This window comes from Etheostoma cragini, chromosome 7, assembly GCF_013103735.1.
Source record: "Etheostoma cragini isolate CJK2018 chromosome 7, CSU_Ecrag_1.0, whole genome shotgun sequence".
NCBI classification, from domain to species: Eukaryota; Metazoa; Chordata; class Actinopteri; order Perciformes; family Percidae; genus Etheostoma; species Etheostoma cragini.
Genome location: NC_048413.1, coordinates 13,249,710 through 13,275,249, shown reverse-complemented (window position 1 = coordinate 13,275,249; position 25,540 = coordinate 13,249,710). Strand labels below are relative to the sequence as shown.

Genomic DNA, 25,540 nt, shown 5'->3' with positions numbered 1-25,540 from the left:
AATAATGGGGCAAGCAGAGGACTTGTAACAGCAAGGTGTTTTTTCTTTAATTGAAGTGGCTGGGGAATATAAAATGGAATGGCATACTTTAGGCAAATCAATCGGGAACAAGTTATGAATGTAGAGAACTTTAGCGCCATTTTTAATCTTCTACACAGAATAATGCAAATATCTTAGACGTCTTTGCCGACTGCCTGTTATTTCTCCACATAATGAAGCCACGTCTCCCATCAAGTCTTTTCTTTTCAGGCAATCAGGCAGCTGCTTGAGTCTTTTCACACAGTTTGTTTGAAGATGGAAAAGAAAATGTACAAGTTTACTCCCTAATACAAAAGTCAGACTATCCACACAATTTGTGCATTGGATTATTTTCTTGCTACTTTGTTATTACCATGGACATCTCCGTGCTCTGTTACCCCTTCTCTGTCTTTCTCTCATTTCTCACTCATCTCTTGTTTCCATACTCTGTCTTAACCACCCTGCTATTTTTAGGTGGAGTGCCTTTAATTATGCATGTCGTCATAGTGCTTTTGGTATTACTGTCGTTTAGGAAGATGTGTGTGTATGTGTGCCTTGCTGCATAAACTCGGTCTTCACTGGACATTTATTCTCACGCACGCATGCACACACACACACACACACACACACACACACACACACACACACACACACAGCACAATCCTTGCTTTTTGTTTACCAACTGCATCTGAACACAACCCCAGTGCGAGGACAGCGTGTAAAGATGTTTGGCCCTCAGGAGACCGGCAGTGCAGACATGACAGTTTAGAAAAACGGAAAAGGAGACAGACTGGATGGATGATCATCTAAGCATGCATACAGGCATACGTACACAAACACATTATATTCCCAAAGTGACACACTGATGCAGTGCCCTCATGTCAGACCCAATGTAGTGCTCTCTTGAGTGTTTCTTTTTTTCTGTTGTTAATTAAAGTTACTGAAGGGGCATCAGAGTCCTATAATTGATCTTAATTTTGCTTTTTACTGTGATGAATAATGAGTAGGAAGATGTTGCCAAAAAGTTTGTTAATGTTAATGTTTTGTTAATGTGTATCAGTGAGCACTGTGAGATAGCCAAGAAGTCAGCCTGGCTCTAGCATTTCCTAGCAAACCCAAAGTGTTGAGAGCCATGCTGATTTGTCACCAGGTTTACACACTGATTTCAAACAAGACACACTCTTAACACCAGTTTATATGTCCTGACGAATCTTCCTCCACCTCTGTCATACCATGCTCCAGTTGCTTTCAATGTAGTGGCCTGTCTTTCTGCAGCACCTTCTTGTTTCTCTCTTATGCTTTAACCTTTTAATAGCAGATGGTTCCTCCTGTCTCTTCTAGTCTGTTGTGTCTAGTTGTGTCTTCCTTTCTCTTGTGTTCTCCAACTCCATCCTTTTTTCATCTCTCTGTATCTCCCCCCCTTCTTTGTTAAACTATCCACTCTCCTTCTCTTCTGCTTCTTTCATTTCCTCTCCTACCATCTTTGTCCCTCCTCACCCTGGCGCTCATTGTTTGGATATATGACCTAATTACTTGGCTAATTGAGGTTCTTGTAGTTGCCACACAGTTTGGTGGTGGAGAACTGTATCTGGTCATCCTCTACGATGTATGTGAAGGTCATGGTCAGCATGATTCTTTTGCTAAACATCCTCTCTTTATGCCCAGCATGGTTCACGGTAAAGCTACAATGACTGTCTAAACAAACAAACACAAAATAAAGTAGTAAATATAACACATAGAATGAGAGTGTTTTCAAAATAACATCCTAGTATTTCTTGGTTTCATGATGATCTGTCAACTAGGCTATTTTTATAGTGTGTCAACAACACCACAGTTCTCTTGGCCTTTATGGGACTCGCAATCATTTCTCTTTCATAAACGGCTCAATGTTCCGATTCGTATCTCTGAGAAAAAAGAAATGATAATTGCTTTTAAACACAATGTTCATTAATATGCGTTCCGTGCTGTAGATTTATTTCAATGACAAATTAATCTTTGGTTTTATGGGAGCCTTCAAGCACTCATTTCACCCTCTTCTCCTCCTGCTACATGATGTCTTCCCCTCTTCATTTCTCACTTTTTTTTCTTTTCTTTTGTTGAACGAGCTGTTTCTTCTTTCACTATTGACTGCTTGTCAGAGGACATAAGATCCACTGTGCAGGTGTGTGTCTCATCCTGATCCGATCCATCTCTTGTATGGGAGCTTGTCTTTACTTTCCCTTGCTTAGCAGGTTTACTCGAGAGACCACAGCCATAACAACAGATTTGACCGATTTCCTTTATATTTTAACTGTAATAGACAATTCCGATTTAAGTTTTTAAGTAAGTGCTTCCTTTTTAGTTACATGACATGCAGAAACCATGCTAATATCCATGATGTTTTTCGTAAAAGACTTCAAATCCAAATCTCAGCCCAAGCCATTAGTTCACAGAAAGCGATTTGATTGAACAGTTCAATAAAGTTTACTAAAGTGCAAACAACACAGTAAAAAAACTATTATTCATTTAAATGCCTAAATTATTAAAAAAACTAAATGGAGGACTTCAGGTTTATAATCTGCTCCTTGAGGCTGTGGAGCTCTTAGCAGCTGCTGACTGTATTCTGCTTATGCCTTAGGCCAGCTATGCAGATATTCTCAGGTGAGAGTCTTTAGAGAAAATGGGAACATCAGCCATACTAGATGGTCTCTTGCACCATTCACCCAGGAGGAATTTCTGAACTTTTACCACTCCCTACTACTCCTCATCTTACAAACTAACATTTATATTATATGTATTTATATAGTACACCTCTTATTCTGCATTAGGTTATTAAACATCTCAAGTTTAGATCTGACATGATAAATACCAAGAAGCTCCCCAAATGTAACTGAATGGTACCCCGTTGTGTAAACCTATCTTGCTCTTTCCAAATGTGTTAAAATGGCATCCAAACTGCCGCAATTATTTAAAGAAAAGATGCCAGTCTGTAAAAATTAGGCTACCTTTCACCAGCACCGGAGGAACCCAAGTCAATCTCTGCATAAGCTTTTATCGATTCAACCTAGTGTACTGTATGTTGACAGCCACTTATGAAGATGATTTCTCCCAAAAGCTTTTTAGTCTCTTTCCATCTGCTTGAACATTCCTCTTCAAAGAACTTACTTGTACAAGCCCAGTCAGCCTTTACTTTATTACACATTTGACATAAAATGTTTAATTTGAGGACATATTTTCCAGTAAGGGAGGAAAGCCCAGTAGTCATTCATTTTCCCTGTCCGGACACACCAGGTTTAAGCTCACCTCTGTTGCATTAAGGCTAACACGCCCTGCTGATTATGATGGCACAGCTTAGTGCAGTTTGTCCTTGTTTTCCGAGCCCATGAATCTTGCATGCAGTGGATATTTTGATCCGTGACAGTGCATAGTCCACAGGCAGCTGTGTTCCATCAAATACAGTCGTCTGTTTCTCTGCCAGTGTGGATGGAGGATGAAGTCTTTGGCATCTCATTATTAATTGAATTAAGGGAGGTATTTCTGAAGCAAGGTGAGTTCTTGGCCTGGTAACAAAGAATTATTTATGTTGCGCTTTGAGATTCCCAGGCACTAATGGGACTTAGCCCAGCACTGTGTATACGGATAAGAACATCGAGGCTCACACGCAGACACAAGCTCCCGCCTTCTAGTGTAATTAGAAAAAGTGACTAGATGTCTTATAGGGACTGTTTTTAGACCTGTAGGATGGAAGATTGGCAGCTATCTGGTTATCATGACCACAATTGGGAATAACTTTCAGTTTGATCAAATCTGTCAAATGTCAAGGCCTGTCACTCTGGTGCTAAAATCCCTCCTAAGTGTGGGTATTATACTAAAAATGTCAGGGCATAAGATTGGTGCCAGTAGAACCTTAAAAAATCTGCTTATTTGAGGAGCACGATTTAAAAAAAGAAGGGAACAAAAGCATATACGCTTAATGAAGTATAAGCATATCCAGTTCAATCATGCCAATACGCCTACCCTGTGCTTTTCCACTGGTCCTTTATTCTGTAGTGGTAGGCAGAATAGACCTTGGTGCTAATGTGCTGCTAGAGATACAGGATAGCTGGTAGGCTTTAGGTCAAACTAAGGGTGTAAGAAAAGGAAACATGGCCATAGGGATGAAGAGCTCATGCTGTTCATAGTCTCATGTAGTTAGCATAATATTATTTCTAAGACTTTTCACTTTATCAGAATTAGGAGAAAATATATGGTCAATTTGACAAAACAGATATCAGGCATACAGGGACGGTTCAAATTTCAAGTGATATGGAAATAACAACGTCATCTTTAAAGCTGTAGGTTTTATGTTGAAGAGACATTCCAATTCAAAGCCATCGCTATTGGATGGAAAACGAAGCGCACTATCAAAACTGCCAGAATGTTGTTTTTCATCGCTGAAATGCCAGGTACAGCGCAATTACCACCACCTATAGTAAACTCTGCTCTCCAAAATCAGATGTGATTACAGCATTCAGAAGTGAGGAAAGGGAGGGTTAGAGGGGAAACAAGAGGGGTCGTGGGTGTGTGAAGATGGAAAGGAGTACTGGGTCATTAGTGGTTGATGTTTTTTCCTCTGATGTGACCCATGACTAATTCTCAGCCACTTTTTTCAGATGAAGTGTGTGTTTGTGTGTTTCTATGAATATATTATTAATTGTATCTATAAAAGCATTACTTTTTTCGTGTCCTCTAATACTGTCGGACCTTGCTCACAACGTTAATGACCTCTTCCCTGTGGCGACTGCATGCTACTGTACATATTGTTTTTTTAGGTTGACAACAGTGTGCAAAAGAATCCCTTGCTAATCCAGACTTTAGCTCCCTATCTTAACGCCTCATCCATCTAGAAATTTTCCTGAGACATGCCTCTAACTCATGTTTATAAATCTAACATCAGGAATTGTGTGGAAAAGTCTTCGGCTCCTAGCTACTTCCTGGAACTTATTTAAGGTCAATGAGTAATATCACTGGAACAATGTTATTCTCTCTCCAGACTAGCAGTGTCTTTTGGATCATGGCTAGCAGCCGTGATCAAAACAATGGATTGGAAATATTGAGGGACTAATGGGATGGTGTATGGGGGTCCCATGGGACATGAGTGGTATTACATTGGGTTGTCTCAAAGGGGGTGAGACAGAAAGAAATACGCCTTGGGAATATAGATAAGATATATGAGGAATTAATGTCAACAACCTTATCATCTGACTTTTGTTAAGTGTGGAGCCATTTCATTTGCTCAACATAATTTGGAAAATCAGCTATGTATAAAAAGGCTTATTAGATTCCGTTTAACGTTGCCACTTTTACTTAGAACTATCCTACACTAACTATCTGTAATACTCATTAAAACAACATAAAGATGAAAGAGATCTGTAGGGGACAACAGCAAAAGGTCCAGGATGGGTAGAAAATAACACTATAATAAAATGTGCAACCACATAAATAACCCTGATACCGAAGACCTCAGTGAACTGCACTGCACAGATGTTTTTCTTTATTCCATACTTTTATTTGGCCTTTCACTTTACTTTCTATAGTTGCTATTATTCAATCCCATCATACTGTCAATCGAAATGCCCCTGCTATGCTCAGGGATGTTCCTTTACACAATAATTCCCTCCCGGAAACTCTCAGGGGACAATTTAGACTTGTAGACAAAAGGAAATACATTAAGTAAAGAAAATGTCCCACAGCTGATATTTTTGTTCTATTTTTTCAGGTTTCCAGAGTAATGAAACCTATCTTTCATGCAGTATGCCACGCCATTTCTTTCATCGCTGTCCGTCAACACCTTTTTCTACCTTAATTTGCTGAAAGTATATAAGTAGTTTTGTTTCAAATTAGAAAAGTCTATAAAGTGATGTTGACTCTATATTAAATCTGTGCTGGTGTCATGACTCTTGTGAGAGGTGTGAAAGACCTTTTGTGGGTTTGACTAACCAAGTCGGTTTTACATTGATTTTTGACCCACATATGTCAAAGGTGAGTCTTCAAGTGTGAAAGAGGAAGGTCTGCAATTAACACGGCACCACTGCAGGGGTAGATATAGGCAATTTAGTCCATGTTGATCCCCTTTCAGTGCTTTGCCAGAATCCTTCAAACTCTATGTGAAACACGATCCGTCACACGGGGTCCGTCGCCTGGGGGCTCTCATCCTCTTTCACAACCCGTATGCCCACACACTGCCAGTGCCACATTACTACAAAGTGCATTTAATTGACATGCTTTTGTGCAGCATAACTAACTTATAATGTGGTCCTTCCCTCCTTCCATCAAGAGGCTGCACATCCCCACTTCCTTCTGTGTCTATGACACATACACATTTTTTTTCTTCTGTCTTTTGTCAGCACTTTGGCAGTAGGTCCTGCTTCAGTGAACTGGGGACAGTGCATGACTTGATCCGACATGAAAGCTAAAGGCTAGCTATTATAGCCCTGTATTAGAGTCCTAAGAGTGTGTGTGTGTGTGGGGGGGGGAGACGGAAAGAAAGGGAGAAGTATGGCGTAATTCAACAACAACACTAACAGCATCCTCACTAGCCTATGCTCAGATCCTGAGAAAGGAGGAGTGAAAGTGAGAGAGAGAAAGTGGGAGATAGAGAGAGGGAGTGAGAGATCAGCTACAGTCGCATCACTCAAGAGGAGTAGGCGTGCACTTGCTACATCGTTTGATGATCTCCCTGGTTTCCCCTGAACCTCCACTCTCTGCGGGTGAGGTCGGTCAAACAAAGGGGCTGAGCGGACTTTTCCCTGTCGGAGGAGTCGGGCTCGACTTTCCGCCGGGCAGCAGAGCCGTGTGCACAGCACCGGTCAGCGGGGCCACGTCGCGGCACTTTCGATAACTCACACAGCTGATCAGCTGAGGATCCTGCCGTCCGCCAAGGCGCATCGCTCACTCGCGTCCCCCACTATGAACATCTGAACACACTGCTATGAATGATTTAGTCAGACAGCATAGGTGACTTGATTTCCGCCCATTTTCCCTTTTTTTCTTTACATTTTTGGGATTCTCTGAAGGGGTAAAAAAAAATCCACGGTGGCAGCATAAGCCCAAAACTCGCTGGTATTTTTGCCCAAGATGCAGGTGGATCGGAGCTGTGTGGTTTCCAGCGCGTGTCTGCTTTTACTTTTCTCAACTCTAAGCTCCAGGGTCAGTGAGGTGGGAGGCACCCACCAAAGCATCCCTCCGTCTGTGTAAGTAGATGCTCTTTTACGCATCACAAAAAAATCTCCAAGTTTTAAGCAGAACTTGATTAAACATACTCCGGCTGTATCAGTGTAACATTTGATGGATCATTACGACCTGTCATTGTATGGGTTCTACTGCTGTGTTTGAGTGTGATCTCCTCGTTTTTTTTCTTCTTCAAATGTCTGTCTTTTTGTCACATTTAAAATGGACAGGTTTACAAATGAATGTTCTCGCAAAATCTGTCAAATAAGCAGACTAGTCTACTTTTTATGTGGTGAAAAGTTGTAGATATAGGCTATAATAACACTCTTAAACATCTGATCACTTGCTTGTCTGTGTGTGCTATGTGTGTTGGTGCTGTCTGCAGGGTGAAGCTGTGGGCTTCAGCTTTTGGTGGGGAGATGAAGTCCATCTCAGCAAAGTACTCTGGCTCCCAGCTGCTGCAGAAGGTGAGCAGTTTTATTGTCTGAACTCAACTTGTCAAATTGAACCGTACAACCTGGTGTCTCAATACTGTGGAAATATTATTCAAATGTGCACATGACTGAACTTAAGCAGAGTTTTCTTGCGGGCACACTCTTGCAAAATAGTGTTTAGAGGAGAAGAGATTTTGTTTTAAAATGAGCTCTTCTGTCCATGAAATATGTTTTTTATTAAGGACAAAATGTTTACACCAACCCAGTGTGTAAGTACACCCAGGGACACTGTGGGTAAAATAAGTGAGAGAGACTTTTTAAATTACTGTGGATGCAAAAAAGACCAGCTTATGAGAGGAAATGACCAGTTGAGTCGTTTTAGAATGGAGAGAAATGGCACTCTCTTAAATGGTACCCATGCTTTTTAGCCCCTTGAGAATCAGTAATGCATTTAAAAAAGCTTATTGGGAACATGTGTATGGGTGTCCAATTCACAAGCTTTCCGGCAAATTCTCACACACACACACACACACACACACACACACACACACACACACACACACACACACACACACACACACACACACACACACAGATATGCTCCCTGCTGGAAAGCGTTATTTTTTTTTTGCTAAGCAACTGAATGTTCTTCTCATTTCTAACACCCCCTTACCTCTTTTCATACCTCTCTGCAGTCTATTCCTCTCCGTCATTCACTCTGCTTTGTGGCATTAATGCAAGATTTGAGTGTGATGAAATGCAAATTTTCCTAGTGGCGGGTCAGTTGATAAAGCATGAGTTAAAACTGGCTAATGGCTAGCCGGTGGATAAAGGGCAAAGCTGAAGCTAACCTCTCAATGGGTGCACAGACACAATGTTGTGCTTGGGGCCATTGGTCCAGGACCTACTGTGGTGTGTGGCTGCAGTTATGTGTCACACAGGCCAAACTAATGATCCGATGCAATGCATACATGCATGTACCCTATCCAATATTGCACACATAAATGATTCCCCCCACCTCCCACACACAAAAATGTATTCACATGACCAAACACATTGCGTATTCACATGCACAAGTAGTCACATAGACACATATAGGCCTATAGTGTGGATTTCATCAGCTGCTCAGAAGCCAAAGGAGTGGTGTTATCTTCTTGATAGTATAACAAACTGTTACCCCTTTTCATCTTTTTCTGCCTCCAAAAGAAGATAACCCTCCTACAGAGTGAAGACCTCTTTATGAAATGCAAATGAAGGCCGTGGGGTTAATTGAGCAAAGAAAAGACTGGAGACCTTTTTCTGGGAAAAGTGCATCTTTGACACCAAACTGGCATATTGCGAGTGGTATTCACTGTGCCACACAGACGTGCAGGTTGTATAAATGGACACATGCAATCACTTGCAGGCTTTTGGCAACATGTCACAGTGTCCTGTATGTTTTGCTGTATTGTGTATCCGGTAGGCCTATTGTAGGCCTATTGTGGTAGTTGCTTTTGTCCAGGAATGCTGAGGAGGGACCACAGTTCCCCGGGGGCACATATGCTTTTAAATAGACAGAAAGAATGAGGCATATACACGGTAGTACATAGAGATGAGGATGGTACTGAGGAGAAAAGACCAAGGCTTGTGTGCTTGTGTGTGTGTGCGTGTTTGTTTCCCCTGGGCAGGGGACAGATGGACTCAGTCTTTCTTCAGTTATCTCTCTGACCCAAGCGTAACAAAACTCTTTCAGAAATAAATACACACACACACACACACACACACACACACACACACCGTGCAACTTAACTTGATCATGCTACAAGTAGACAGACACACGGAATTGTTTGAATAGATATTTTGTTTTGTTAATATTTTTATAATATTTTGGAATCTATTTATATAAGTATATCTTTTTTGGCTCAAACATTACAGGAGAAGTAGTTAAATTATTTGAAACCTGCCTGATGATAACACAGTCTCACTCCCTACTTGTCCAATGTGTGACGCGTGGTCAAGCACCCATGGGGTCAAGTACCTATGGCGTCAAGTTCCAACGAAAGAGGTGTACCTTTTACGTTGTTTTTTTGACGGGGGGGGGGTACGTCAGACATTCATGTTAATTCATCACCGTCGGATATAGCTGAAAGGAAGAACACAACCCCTTAAAATCTTTGGCAGTTTTGGTACTTTTAGCCCTATGACTGCTGTTTCAATCAACATTTATTCACAAGATCTTTTCATGGTTTATATGTATTTCTTTTAATGTTATTATTTCAGTGTATTTCTGCCAGGGAAGCTAGATTGCTTTGTTGTTTATTGATATTTTTAAAACTATAATGCATCTATCAACATTTATTTAGGTGTTATCATGATTTTTATTTCTTTATTTAAATCATATTATTTCTGTGTTATTGCCAGTAAAAATAGTACAATATGCTGTTTGTGTAAGAATGCTGCACGTTATAACAAAGAAAAGAAAATTAAACAAAGATTGCTGTGCGTTGTACACAATTTATACAATAAAAATACCAATAGTGAAAAAATAGTGTTTTATGCTGTTAAGCACTTGATTTGCCTTATATATACTAGGCTACATGAAAAACCTACAGTCGAGTATTTAGAAATACGGCCTAATGGCTTGTTTGACTAATTTATTTTGACTTGTACCATTGTGAAAATTATGATTTTTAGGAAATTAAAAGGATAAACAGATTGTTGCCGAGTTTTTTTTTCACAGAGTAAGATGTTTATAGCTTAGTATGGCTATGTGTATGTGTGTGTGTGTGTGTGTGTGTGTGTGTGTGTGTGTGTGTGTGTGTGTGTGTGTGTGTGTGTGTGTGTTTTTGTGTGTGTGTGTGTTTGTGTGTGTGTGTGTGTGTATACACACACACATACATACAAACATATCTGTTTTGGCATTTTTGGCACACTTCTACCTCAGCCTACTGCACACAGACACAAGTACTTTAGCTTATTTTGCTGAAATAGAGACCTGTGTGCAGTGGTGCCATGCCAATAATCTCATTCAACCATTTCACAAACTGAGGAAAGGGTTGTGCCATGGGTCAGAGGGTATCAGAGGTCATACATGATGAACCAAGCAATCGGCTCCGCTCCCATAGGCACCTTGGTGTTTATATGGACAACACCTGGCTGGAAGGCCCATGCTGAAAGTGTGTGTTATCATTTAGAGCAGACAGGGAGAATCAGAGACTTTATGTTATACAAGCCTGCATTACAGAGCATATTCAAATGTCAGTAAGCATGGCAATATCTAAAAACATCTAATTTAAAGCTTACTTGTCAGGGGTCTATCATGAAGGTTGTGGAGAGGAATAGAAACCAGTCTCTCCAACGCAAGCATAGGAAATAGGGTCTGATATATCTTTATTCTCCATGCCAATGAGCTCTTATCCTCGGGCAGAAGATATAGGGTACCCTGATGTAAACAACATATTTCTAATCTATAGGCCTAAAGTTAAATAATGTTGCTTCAGCTCTGGGTGCTGCTCTTGTCACTGTTTGTGAAAGATGAGCTTATGGCTGTGGGATGTGCTGTGGCTACATATAACTTGGTTAATTTTAATAATTGTAAGTATATGTCAGCTGTACGATCAAACAATATGGTCAAAGTCTCCATGATAGGCCTATGTAAAAATGAAAACGTTGTTGTAAGACTAAAGCAAACACATGGTTGTAAATGTCTCAACCTTGACAGTAACATATGTCAGTCTATAGAGGATACATTACTCCTGCTTTGAAACATTGACTTCTGAACCCAGTACATGTTTCAAAGCTTGTCATTTAGCAACAGAAGATGCTACACACATAGAACCAGCTGTTAGAGAACACTCTGGCCCTCAGCTGTCATGTAGATATGGTCAGCAAACTGTACCCACTTTAAGCACTGTCATATATTATAATACTAAGTTATTTTTAACTATTTAATGATTACATTTTTAAAATCTGATGACATCAGAGTGTTCCCTATCCCAAGAAAATCCAGGGTGTATACTACACTGCCAACTTCTACTCATGAGAAATATACAGTACCAATATATTTTTAAACTACAACTCCCACTTAAAGCACCCCAGAAATGGTTACAAAGCTTGTGCACTTGTAGTTCTTCCGGCATGGGTGGGAGGACATGTTTGGCTCTTGTGTTTCTGCTGTCTGCCGGTAATGGGCTTCATTCCATTTCACCGCCCGCCGGCCGACGGGCAAACAGTACATGAGACAAATACACAAAACTATTTGTGTTATTATTGTTATGTTCATTGTTTAAATCCTCAAATACAGCGATAGACAAACACGTCAATATTACGAATATTATATATTTGTATCTTTCCTACCCGCTGAGCGGTACGTACAGTGTCACTTCCGGAGTTCCCCTCAGATTTTTTAAAACGTCATTACGGTGCATAACTTACTGGAACAAAACTGACAACAACGTGTTGTCGATGGTGACAAAACCACTGATTAAATATTTGTACATTGAAGCGATACTTGCATTAAAGACCCGTTGGTCGCTGTCCGATTTTCTGATATGAATGGTCACATTGCATTGTGGGATATGGGCGCTCCAACAGGCTTTGCATGCGCTCCACTCGGCTCATATCGTAGTGTTTTGTGTTACAGCATACTGTACTATTTCACCGGTAATAAGACAGACACAAAATGATTTAAATAAAGAAATGAATACCATGATAACATCTAAATAAATGTTGATAGATGCGTTATAGTTTTAAAAATATCAATAAACAACAAAGCAATCCAGCTTCCCTGGCAGAAATAGACTAAAACAATAACATTAAAAGAAATACATATGATCATGATAAGATCTTGTGAATAAATGTTGATTAAAAGAGCGGTTATAGGGCTAAAAATACCAAAACTGCCACCGATTTTAAGGGCTGTGTTCTTCCTTTCATCTATATCTAACGGTGATGGATTAACATGAATGTCTGACGTACCCCCACGTCAAAAAACAACGTAAAAGGTACACCTCTTTCGTTGGAACTTGACGCCAGGGGTGCTTGACCATGCGTCACACATATGATGAGTAGAGAGCGAGACTGTGTTACTGATGACGATTCATAAATCTAATTGGTACAGTACACAAATCTCAGTTAAAAAACCACAGTAGTAACGTAAGGTCTAACAGTGTAACAGTGATATTTTGTTTATAATAATTTCTATACTGTTGTCTTGCACCCGTTGTTACAAGGTATACTAAAATGCCACAAATTTGAATTTAATATTTCCTGTTGATGCTGAATTCATTTGATACTTGATGTTACATTCAATGTAATCATCTTGAATGAGAGATATTCTTAAGTGCAAAAGTGTAATTAATCAAAATTAATATAAACTGTGCAATAAATGACTTATTTTGTTAAATTATGTGACAGCCCTAATCTAAATACATTAGTTGTATTTAATAGTTTCATAGGTAATTCATATATATGCTTTCAGTAAGAAAGAAAACATGTTTTTATTATCAGTTTTGAATGAATTTATGACTTGAAATAGTCAATTATTGCATTGCTCCTTCTCTGGAAAACAACATAATTCGAAAAAGACCTAGGTCACCCAATAAATATTAGAAAATAATGACTTTTGTTCAAATAAGCCATTTTGCTTGCAGCTTTTTTTCAGACACAAAATTTTACATCTTAGAGAAATAATATAGTTGGACCAGATTTGGCCTTTCCTTCAAACCCCCATCTCCTCTTTCCTCTCCTTTCCTTTGCTGATCTGTCATTTCTCCCACGCCACAGCCCGCTTCCTGTAATAATCGGAAACAGCTCTTCTTTCAAGGTTAGACCAGTCAGGGTACATGTGTGAGTGTGTGTGCACTTGTGTGTCCCTGAAAAAGAAAAAGAAAATATGATCAATCACGCCTCAGACACAAATCAGACGTTAGCAGTATACACATTACTGTATCTATATACAAACATGAACATGTACACTACTCATACAAAGGACAGGAGACTTCTGTTTGAGACACATTAAACATCTTCCACTGATGGTTAGAATTAGCTCTGTGTTTTACCATCTCCACTGCTATTCTGTTGAAGTCTTTAATTTCATGTATCATTGAGCAACCTGTCTATATGAGCCAGCCTGTGTGTGTGTGTGTGTGTGTGTGTGTGTGTGTGTGTTTGTGTTTTTTGTGTGTTGTTGGCTGGACTAGTTTTCACCTCACTGATGTTATGGCTTTCAGGAATCAAAGTAGTGGGACATTCTGCCATGCTGAAATAACTTCAAGCCTTTTTGTAATGGAAGATAAGACAAATGATCATTCTGTTGGACTGCTACAGCGTCTGGCTGAAAGTCATCCGTGCAAGTCTGATTTTCCTATTTTTAAAAGCATAAGCTGGAGGCAGCATATGTGTTTTCAGCCTTTGTGTTTGAGTTTGCATACAGTACATACTTATATCACACATACACACTGTATACACAGCACACGATCAGAGGATGCTAGGAAGGTGTAATGATGTGTGACAAGAGTATGCTGGAATCGATTTGCATAGGTGGGAAAGAAAAGTGTGTGTGGTTGGGTGTTTGTTATGGTATGTAGGAATGTCACAATATAAAAAATTTAGTAGTTTGTACCGATACCACCAAAGGTACACGATACTCAATACCAAAGTCAATACCACGGTGTGTAAAAAACAAACAACAAAGAATAATAATACTTAACCATTAATTCCTTTATTTAAACATTTGAATATTATAAAAAAAACACAGCAACAGCCACATAATGAAATAGATTTGTATTAAATATTTAAGCAATTGAACATTATAAAAACACAACAATATTGACATGTTGACTTCAAATAATAAATAAAATTAAACTATTACAAAATAGATAAATTACAAAATCACAAACAATTACAAAAAAAGATCAACTTTACCACTGTACTCTCCTGGTGGACATCCTCCTCTGGCTAATACTGTCAATAAAGGATAGAGAGGGAGAGATTTTATTTCTCAAAAATAATGTCTGACAATTACTAATAATACAGTGGAGGCCACACACACACACACACACACACACACACACACACACACACACACACACCTTGTATAATGTATGGATGCATTTGAGATTTATTGAAACCGTTAACATTTCAATAATCATTAAATTCAGTGACATTAGGCTACATTTTGCTGACAGGACACAGGATGAAGGGTGATGCATGTTAGCCCTTTCGGAGGTAGTTTATAACGTTACCATGCATTAGCATCGTTAACAAATTACTGGCTAATGCAAATATTACATTGAGCATAATGTTAGCTTGTTTCCAGGCAACAATGCCAGCTTCCTCAAACAAACATATAGGGCCTGTGTTTCAGAATTAGGATTAGAAGTTTGTATATGATGTTAATATGACTTGAAGCTTACTCACCTTTGGCAAATTTGAGGTGTTACCTCCCTTTGTTTGAAATGAACGATGGCATTGTTTGCATTTGCATTTGTTGTCATACATGTCGATTGCATATTATTTCCATATTAGACTAGACTTGTTGCTGTCTTTTGTAGTTTTTCACAAAATTACTAAATAACATGACTAAAACAGTTATGTTTAAATGCAAACCCCATCAGTTCCAAAAGAACTGCAGCCCCGGCACCGTCGTTACCAGCGTTATACGCTGCTGCAGGAAAACAAGTACCGTCACGTTTTAAGAATGTTGGTACCAACATGGTACCGAAGTACTGGTTTTTGTGACATCTCTAATGGTGTGCAATGCCATTCTCCTTTGCCACTATAGAGCATAGTGTGGCAAGCCACTGACATGTTGACATGCTGAGAATATTCCTGGAGAATGAGCAGAATAAAACAAAGTGGAATTGTTCCTTAAAATAAAGCAGCGGAAAAATCTTATGTATCAGTATTAAAGTCGTCAAGAGAGGCAAATTGCTTAGATTAGATAACATGTGCATACTGGGATTATAGAGTATAGAGAGAAAGATTTACAGAGAAGGAGGATAGCCAGTCATCAGCTTTGTTATCACTATGTGATTTAAATCAAATGTATGAGCATCAACTAAAATCTTGAATACTGTGCTCCTTTTCAAAATAAGGTTAAATTGAATTGTTACCATAGCAGAAATATATATATATATATATCTGACTACATGTTCATTTTGCAGTTTCAGTTGCCAGCACCACTAGTCCTGCAGTACACACTTCTTTTTCACACAAACAATTTGTGAAGTGTTTCCACAAAATAGTATATATTATCACTGACTAATAAAAATAACAACCTGGAAATGAAAGCCTACCAGGTTTTCAAAAAATAAGAAAAAAGCCAATTTCTTTTTGCTTTAAACTAACGTTGTCTGTATAGCATCTTTCCTATAGGTTTGTGAAAAAAACAGCATAGTTTTTGCTTGAAACTAGTTCATTTGGCTTTATCTAATGAACTGTCTGAGATTCTTTTAAACCCAAGAGCTCAGTGAATTCTGTTGTACATGATCAGTGATTTACACACAACAGCAATAGGTTTGGATATAAGACGTTTCACAAAAACATAATTTTATATTTCTGCATAAGGCAGTTTAGTGTTTGTGTTGGCGAAAGATCTATTTTTGTTCTGAACATGTGTTTAAGTCACCCTAACCAGATTTAAGAGCATGACTAATTATCTGATTTAGAATTGGAAATGATTTTGTATTTTAGTTTTTTTCTTAAAATGAATTACATATTTGGCTGACAACAATGGGAGAAGGATTCTTGCTGTGTGCGGATGAGTTTTTTAAAAATAGATTCCAGAAAGATTGGTCATTTGAGTCCTACTGCCGGCAGTGCCCACTTTCCTACCGAGCACGTCACGTTGTCCAAAATGAAGAACAATGGCCCCTCCGGTTCCCTCCCGATGGACGACGGCACGGAACACACTGAACAGACTCGAGTCACCGACCTCGCCAGACTTTCCATTGGCCAATTATCGGGTTGGTGTGTCACAGCCATTAGACAGTCTTGTGGGGAAAGATGTTATCAGAAAACTTTCTAGACTTATTTGGCTGCTAGGGTCGGATTTGTGCTGGAGAAATTTAGACAAACTGTGTATTACTAAAATTGTTGGCTATTGTGCTTTTAACTGTAAGTAAAGTGCTGTGTTTCAGCATGGTGGAAAAATATGATTCACCTGATTGTAGGAGTTGTAGGCTGCTATGGTTTTGAAATAAGTTATTTTTGGGTCAATTAACTTAAAATTGCACCAACAACCTCCATCACTTGTTGTTCAGACTTATTATTTCCCCTTTTGCCCTCTATTTGTCTTTTTTGCCTCATGGATGATATTGTATATCTGTGTGTGTGTGTGTGTGTGTGTGTGTGTGTGTGTGTATGTGGCTGTGTCGGAGTGAAGGGGAAAGTGTGATGGTTCCAATCTGCTGCCAAGGGTGGGTGATGGCTTAGGCGTTCCAGTGTAACAGTGTGTCAGTGAGGGGGAGACGGCTGCAGATTAGATTTAGCTTTGGGAAAATTGAATAGCTGTCAGGTTTGGTTCAACGCGGCTGGCGATGAGGTGAGGGAAGGGAGTGTGTGCTGATGACTGTCCCTCTTTCCCTAACCTCTCCTATCTCTCCCATCTCGTCTCCTGCTTCTCTCGCCCTCCCCCTCTTGTTCTCATTGACCAAAGCATGATCTCGCTAAACTTGATTCCTCCTCTGCTCGGAGAAGGAAAGAGAGAAAGATGTGCGTGTACGAGAGAAAAAGAAGGAGGAATGCCGTGTCACAGATTTAATTACAGCGTTAGCAGACGGCATTGTAGCCGGTGCTGCTATCCTTTCATGTGCTAGCGGGCCAGCTTTAGCCAACACAGCCACTTACTCATACTATAATTAGTGATTTGTTGGTGAGAAAAGCATGAGAAAGCCAATGTAAATCAAACACCCTCCCTTTACTGTAGAGAGGTCAGGAGCAGGGAGCGAGGCCCTTTGCTACTGGATTAAAGAACTTAAATTCCTTAAGAGCACAACTGCTGACGCTGTGTTTGTGGGCTTAGAAAATCAAGTGTCTTTTGATGGCTTGTTGTGCAGTTTACCTCTTTGATTTACCCCCAATCTCTTTAAGTTCATTTGCCAGTGGGAAAAGTGTTTGATTTAGTAGTTAATTTGTGTTTCTAAGGAGGTTGATTTTTCTTCCCAGTTCCTGAAGTTGCTGCAGAAGAAACACACACACACACACACACGCGCGCACGCACATGTGTTTGCGTACAGTGTAACATATTTTGTGCTCTGTGCTGTTAGGATGATGAATGTGAACGCTGAAGATAAATATCCACTGTCATCTGTCATCGCCTGTTTGGGCCTGGCTCTCCCTCTGCCTCTGTTGGCCTGCAGATAAAGAACATCTCACCGTGGCTACACCGGACATTAACGGACACACACAAGTATAAAAGCATAGATGCATACACACTCACAGATTTCTGTAATTATGACAGATTGTTCACCTGGTGTACTCCAGACTGGATTGCATGCAGAGAGTAAACATTAGCCATCTTGGGGGCGGGACTACTACTATTAAGCACATTAACGTGTGCACATTGTGTGAAGGACTGTCTGTGACTTGCTGCTGTCCACATCCATCATCCTGGGTCCAGCTTGTGTGCTGTAGGTAAAGATGGCCCATATGAAGCAATACACTGAATAGAAGAAAGGACATCAAACCCATTACAACTATTCCATCAATCCCAACTACTTCTTACATGCTTAGATAATTCTGCTTTATACGTTATACTCAGATTTGAAGATGAACTGGCACCCCCAATTCTTTCTTTCTTTCTTTCTTTCTGTCTTTCTTTTTTCACGTCTCTTTTTTACCTTGTACCTTTTTAACAACTTGTCCCTCTGTCATCATTTTTACCCATGTGATTTTGTGTCCTTGTGTCGACCCCTAATTATTTTTCTCTCTTTCTCCCATTACCTCTCACACTTTCTCTTCTCCTCCCCCTCCACCCCTTTGCTTTAATAATGGATAGGATGCAGCTACGGCACTAAAGAATACATGGGAGGGGATCTTGGGACACGCAGTGTTTGGTGCAAGTGTTGATGCCCACACCCTTAAAAAAGTAGTTCCGCTTGCCTTGCACAATGTCTTGCACTCGCTGCACTCTTGAGTGCCCTCAATATGCGTCCCAAGTCACCCCCTCTTCCTCTCCATCACCTCTGCCAACATACACACACACTCGCACAAACACACATTTAGTTGGGCTGAACTTTATGGAGCCTTGCACTGTGTCCCATTTACACAACACCTTTCATAGACTGTGAGAGTGCTGCCAAATCCTCCTGATGACCTCCACCTGCGCTTGCCATTATCTCGCCAAAACACAAACTTGCTTACACAGGGTTTAAGAATACAGTTATGCATAAACAGTCATTTGGGAGCACACGCACACGCAAACACTTTCTTTATTTTAAATGTTTTCTTGGCGTTTAAGATGCAAAAACATACACTACATACAATTTGCAAGACCACACATGACACCCACAAGATATAGAGAAAATAAAAACATCAATGATAAAATAGTAATACATAAACGTTGTTACACATATTATAAATGAAATTTGTCCAAAAATGGCTGCCAGACCCTAGAGAAACCGTTGGTGATCCCGTAGTTGAGAATCTTTAGCTTTAGATGCACCATAACATCCCTAACCCAGCACCTGTGTGCTGGAGGGATAGCAGATTGCCAATTAAATAAAATGAGGCATCAAGACAATAATGATGAAAAGGCTATGGTGTCGCCAGGGACCACACCACATAGTGCAATTAGAGGGCTGTATTCATTGTTGCAATTATAAGAACAAATTAGGGCTGTCAAAATTAACGAGTAAACGCAAATTCCTTTTAACGCCACTCAACGTGTGATTAATGCAACGCACCCTTTGTGATTTTGTTCCATAGTTTGGGAAATTAGGAAGCTGCAGCTGTAACGTGAACAGTATTGCCAACTTGGCGACTTTCTCACTATTGAGCGATGTTTCAGACCCTTTCAGCGACTTCAATTCAAATTCAAATATATTTCTATTGTAATTCATTCCCATGCATGCAGTCCACAAGTCCTTGATTAAACATGGAGACAAGGCAGCGGAACAGGAGCAGGTCTTGCGGGTGTTGTAATATGTTCTTGAACGGGAGCCGATGGCTAGCAGAAACAAAGCTGCTTGAGCAGAAATAAATAAAAGGGTTATTGAATGGCAAGTAGACTTTCAAAGTCCCTCCAGATAGTTACCAACAAGGTAGTCAGTCTCAAATACCACATGAATATTAGCAATTTGAAATAAATATCCGTATTATAGTACATTTAGAACAGATGCGAAAAATATGAGTTAACCAGGACATGTGATTTATCGCAATTAATAATATTAAGCTATTGACAGCCCTCAAAAAAATTGAATGAGATTTGCGTATGAATATATTCTGGCAAGATTGCTCCTAGAAAGATGGCGCCTATGGAACACTTTAAACTGAAGCAGTCTTTGTCTAATACAAATAGTTGAATCTATTCTCTTGATTGTCATTTGGCAAGAACTATCTGAAATCTTATAGTCAAAGTTAGAGGCAATAATTTGAATAGCGCAGTGCAATCTACTCACAACTCCCCTTCGATCCATCCAACTATTCAACAGGAGTAATGGAAACGAAGATGCACCTGTAAATACCTGAAGAAAATGCAAGTGGGGGATATTGTACTCTTTCACCAGCTGCTCAAAGTCATGAACACACTAGTCTTAGACATTTCCTCTAAACATTTTAGGCCATTCCTGAACTATAACCTTTCCTTTTACTCACTGAACAACCGCTCCCTCAATACACATTGCAAAAACATTTTTCACTTGATCAGCGTGTGTTTATATTAGTTTCCAGCTTATCTTTTACATGTCATGTAGTCTGACATTGCCAGGCCTATCTCCCCAGCCCTGTGGAGTAAGGTTTGGCTACACCATAAATACATTCTAGCATAGGAGAAAATAAACTTTCTGGGTTGTTTGTATTTCTTTAAACCAATCAAAACTGTCTTTGGCGGGCTAAGTTTATGACACAGCAACAGTGGCAAAATAGTCTTGGAAAGTAACTTGTTTTGGTGGAACATCTGAACCCAAAAGAAAACAAAACACACCTTATTAAATGAAGTTAACTGTTCACACAATTTAGTAACATGAGCGATTTAAATTGGCTGGATACATAGGAATTTGCTATTACCAGTATATCGCCGTGGGTATTTCGTCCATAGCATCCCCCCTATTTGGGACACTGATTGGTCTCAAAATGTTAGACAGTAAATGCCATAAAAATCTTTATTTCATTACCCAAAAGAACCAGGCAGACCTGCACAATCTAAATATTATTCAAAACATGCCATTTTTCACATGCAGCTTGCTAGCTCAAAGTTTTTTGTTGTTTCCCGTAGCAGATGGATTTTTAGAATGTCAACACACAGAGAGCGGGCGTTAGCCACGTGCAGGAAGGCAGCACTTATCTTGGAAATGTGCTTCCTTTAATCCAGGCTGTTGATGTAATATAATGCATTTACTGGCTTGAGGCCTGCACTGGAAAATGTGCAGATTACACTGGTAATGCTGAGCACAAAGGGAGTGACTAAAGACTTCTTAGCAGTCCCCCCCCAGGATTTTGCAGATATCTTTTTAGATTGTTGCAGCCCAAAATGCCTAATGTTGCAGGAGCTTTTGTAAAAAATTGGTTGTTGCAATGAAGTTGTGGGAGACATAGGAAATGGCAACAAAAGTTGTGATTTTTTTTGTATAGTTCTTTAAAAGTTAAAAGGAAACTTGTTTGGGGGAGAATAAAACTACTGTAGCCTGAGTTTTCCTAGTATCCTTACCAAAAAGGCTCAGTTTGCTGCAAATGTTGTTTTGTTATATGGTATAATATGAAAATGGCTGATGGATTTGAGACAAAAAATACTAATTTATTGAATCAATCAAATTTGAACATATGTGTCAGTGGCTTGTGAGATGTTCAAGTCACACACGTCTCGGTAAACAAGGACATGAATTTGGCGACATACGTGTGACGTCAAACCTTTCTTACTCCTGCTTGGTCATTGCCTCTCAGATACTGATACAAAGTCTGGCCTGTGGCACTGCGGGATTTGTTTAAGTCGTTGGAAACTCCCGTTGTGGTGATTGGTCAAAAGATAGTAATGCAAGTTTCATTACCATAACTGTTTATTTCCATAAAATACAACATTTTCTGACTATAAACTATAAATAAAAGTTCAATCTGTCAGTCAATTTGATAAATCTAATATAGTCCGATGGTACAAATGTATAGCATGGAGATGTTTTTAATTTAAATACTGCAGACAGTGCTTACCCTGATAACGGTGGGTGGTGAAGCTACTGCTCAAAGGGTGTTTCAGTTTTCATTTTCTGTGTTTGAATACAGTGCGCTGTCAGCAATGATTTGTAGAATACCACAAAAAAAAAGATCTGTTGCCCAAAAAAGGTTGAGCTGTTGCACCACAACCCAGAGGAGCAAATCTGATGAAATGATACAATACGGAGATTGCACTGCATATTATGTGACCTTTTGTTATATGTTTGTCCTTTTAAATGGCTGCTTATTGATTTTGGAACCTGTCAAGTTAGTTTTTAATGTGATCAACTATGGCTGTCAAATATTCTTTCAAACAACCCTAAATAGCTAGCTCTTCTCGGCTAACAGCAAAACATGAGTATCCTATTTGATATTGAAAATTAGTAAACTTTCAATGACTGGGTGATCAAGTTGCGACCGGGAAGGAGGTATGATTGTTGATGCCAATAAGTATCCATTAAGTTAGTTGCATAGTATCTAAAATCTAAAGTTGATGATATAAAAGTGAAAAAATATCTAAACAATAAAAAATATTGTTTGGGTTGCAATAGTACAAGCTGTAGTCATGTTGTGTGATATTTGGTATTCTTACAACTGAGACACTGACCTCTATTTAAATATCACAGCATTTCATAATACTGACTTAATACTACCTTTTATATTATATTTCTATATTAACATTATTGTGCATTTTATGTGTTATGTACTGGATTCTCATTTGACTTGCATGGTTTTCCTTTTACACATTTTGTAGTAGCATTGTCAGAGGCAGCCTGCGAATAATAATTTCATTGCCAACAGCTGCTCCATCGTAATTGTTGAGCATAGCAGAAATAAACATGAAAAATCATTCACCATCTCAGTTTTGGAAGTGCTAATAGGGATGGAATATATATTTACGATATATCGCCCGAAATTATCTTATAGCAGGTATATTGGTGTATATGTTAGTGATAAATAACGGAAATATAGAAAGATGACAAGCTGATTTTTTAATTGTCAAAATGTCTTGTTCAGTATGTATCTTGGTCATAATGCTTCAAATAACAAATCTGAAGGATCGTATCAAGATTGTTATTGATTATTATTACGATTATTATTATTATTTTATTTAAAAGTGTACATCATCTTTAGTGTATATTTTATGATCTTCATTTATTTAGAATTATTTATTCATATATTCAGTTCACTTCATGGTATCTACAAAAAAAACTTTGTGAGGCCTTCAAAGCAAACTCAAATAAAACTACAATCCAAAAAGTCTAACTTCCCATAATAAATCTCCACTTGCAAGGATGAATATTACCTTAATACATCCAACACAATGTTTTGCTCTCTCCTTCCACTTTCATGCTGGCTGCTGCTAAAATCAATTTGAGACTGTGAGGATGTATGGAGTGCAATAGGGAAGCAGCAGGCTGCATTGTACGTGCTGCTAGGCATGAAAAATGTTTTCCACGACCGCTGAAACCAACTGAATGCAGGCAACTACAGATAGACTGTGGACTATTAATCAGTTCCATGTGAACAGATTAGACTTGCTCTTGGTGCTATTATGTTTTTGGTGAAGTGAATTATGGCTGTACGGGAGAGAAAGTGGAGTGGAGTTGGTAGAGAAGGTACTTCCTCTACCTGCTTCATTGCTTCATACATGTAAATTACTTATTTATTTATTTTAGTGTAGATATGTTCTCATGCTGGCATAGATGATGTCAGCATGTCAGCCTAAGCACTTAGCTTCTTTTTGTGTGTGTGTGTGTGTGTGTGTGTGTGTGTGTGTGTGTGTGTGTGTGTGTGCGTGTGTGGGTGTGTGTAGGTGGGGGGCACACCATGATAGCAATGCATATGAGGACATTGAAAGATGGCGGTCATTAGAGAGAGCAGGGATTTGGCAACCACTCTGAGGGGCAATGTTGCATGCCCAACGGATGCAGTGCACCCTAGGACAAACTCCTGAACGTTACTACCAGCTATGCCATAAGGCTTTGTGTGTGTGTGTGTGTGTGTGTTGTGTGTGTTTGGGTTAGTACACAGCTGTGATTCCACTGTTCCTCCTAATAAACCTCAGACAGCCTATAAATACTCTCACTGCAAACACACCCACACACACAGACACACACACACTCACCGGAGCTGCAAGTGGCAATCCCACATTTCTTTGAGTTTTTACTGATGGACAAAATGAAGATCATGCCTTTGCTCACTGGGAGGATCTGCAATCTTGTTCATATTAAATCATGTAGTACCGTATGTATGTTGTACGTAGTAGTAAAACGCGACATGTTTGCGTTCCGCAGAGGAGAATCCCCGTTGTCATGTCTGTCTGTTGGTCGCTCCACAACTTTGGTCCTGACTGAAATATCTTTTTGACTATTGGATAAAGGATTGCCGTGAGATGTTGTGGTCCCCAGAGGAGGAAGCCTACTCACTTTTGTACTGTTTCTCGTAATACCACCATGAGTTTAACATTTGTGATATTAGGTGAAATATCTCAACAACTATAGGCAGACGCCATTACATGTGTACAATTGATCATGCCCCACTCAAAGTAATTACGTTTCCATCAGCCTCAGCTGTACTTTGTGTTTAGTGCTCATTAGTACATGCTAAATTAAGATGGTGATTGTGATGACATTTTACCTGTTAGCATGCCTATGTTAGCATGTATATCTAGCTGCACACTGTGCCAAAGTACAGCCTCACACAGCCAGCATAGCTGTGGACTCAGTCTCTCAGGGGAAGTGTCAAGTAATTTAAACAAGTACAATTCAGCTCAAGTTTGTCAGAGCAAGTGTAAAATTCTTTACTTTAGGTCAACTTTAAATTAAGTTTCAAGTCCTCAAACAAATCAAGTTAAGATGTCTTTTACATATGAATGCTGACCATTGAAATTACACGATATTTAAAAATGTTCCTTTCTGTGTGGTTTTTTAGTTACATTATTTGAGACCAAGTCCTTCCAATGCTTATGCCAAATAATTAAATATGCAAATCATGCATGTTTTTCTCCGATTCATGTTCTATTTTCATCAGTCAATTCTGGCTTTAGCTTTACTGATGACAACACATTTACAGCTGCTTTCACTGCTGTCAACCTCCCCAAGAATAGGAAACAGCTTGTAACTGTTGACAAAGAAATGCTTGTGGGATCATAATTTAGCTGTATTATTTGTCTAGACTTCACAGAGCGTTAATCAATCAAGAGCAAAGGGATACAATATTTGGGATATTGTTATTTAGCCCAATGCAAGGCAGGATTCTGTTCAGAGATGGCAAAGGTAATCAATTCCAGTACTCAAGCAGAAGATACAGATACTTGTAGAGATACGAGATACAGATATGTGTTAAAAGATACTCTGGAAAAAGTAGAAGTACTGATTTAACTTTACTCAAGTAAAAGTAACAAAGTACAGTCTTGGAAATTGACTTAAAGTATAAAAGTAAAAGTAACCTTGCAAATGACAAACATTTTTTGTACAAAGCTACGTGGACCACACACATATTACTAGAGTGCAAGCTGAGAAACCTTAGTCGACATGGAAAAGGCTCTTTTTTTG

At 39.2% G+C, this 25,540-nt stretch overlaps 1 protein-coding gene across 3 annotated transcripts in view; it reads left to right on the top strand.

Annotated features, from left to right (window-relative positions):
- cacna2d3a (calcium channel, voltage-dependent, alpha 2/delta subunit 3a) overlaps positions 1 to 25,540 on the top strand; it is a 135,072-nt gene that overhangs the window by 4,208 nt on the left and 105,324 nt on the right. The window contains exons 1-2 of one of the 3 annotated variants that reach the window (XM_034877746.1): positions 6,385 to 7,229; positions 7,592 to 7,673. In XM_034877746.1, the coding sequence (XP_034733637.1) occupies positions 7,114 to 7,229; positions 7,592 to 7,673 (198 nt within the window). In that variant the 5' untranslated portion in view covers positions 6,385 to 7,113. Of the gene's footprint in view, positions 1 to 6,384; positions 7,230 to 7,591; positions 7,674 to 25,540 lie in introns of those variants that run through there. The other 2 variants (XM_034877747.1, XM_034877748.1) reach the window with 2 other exon arrangements.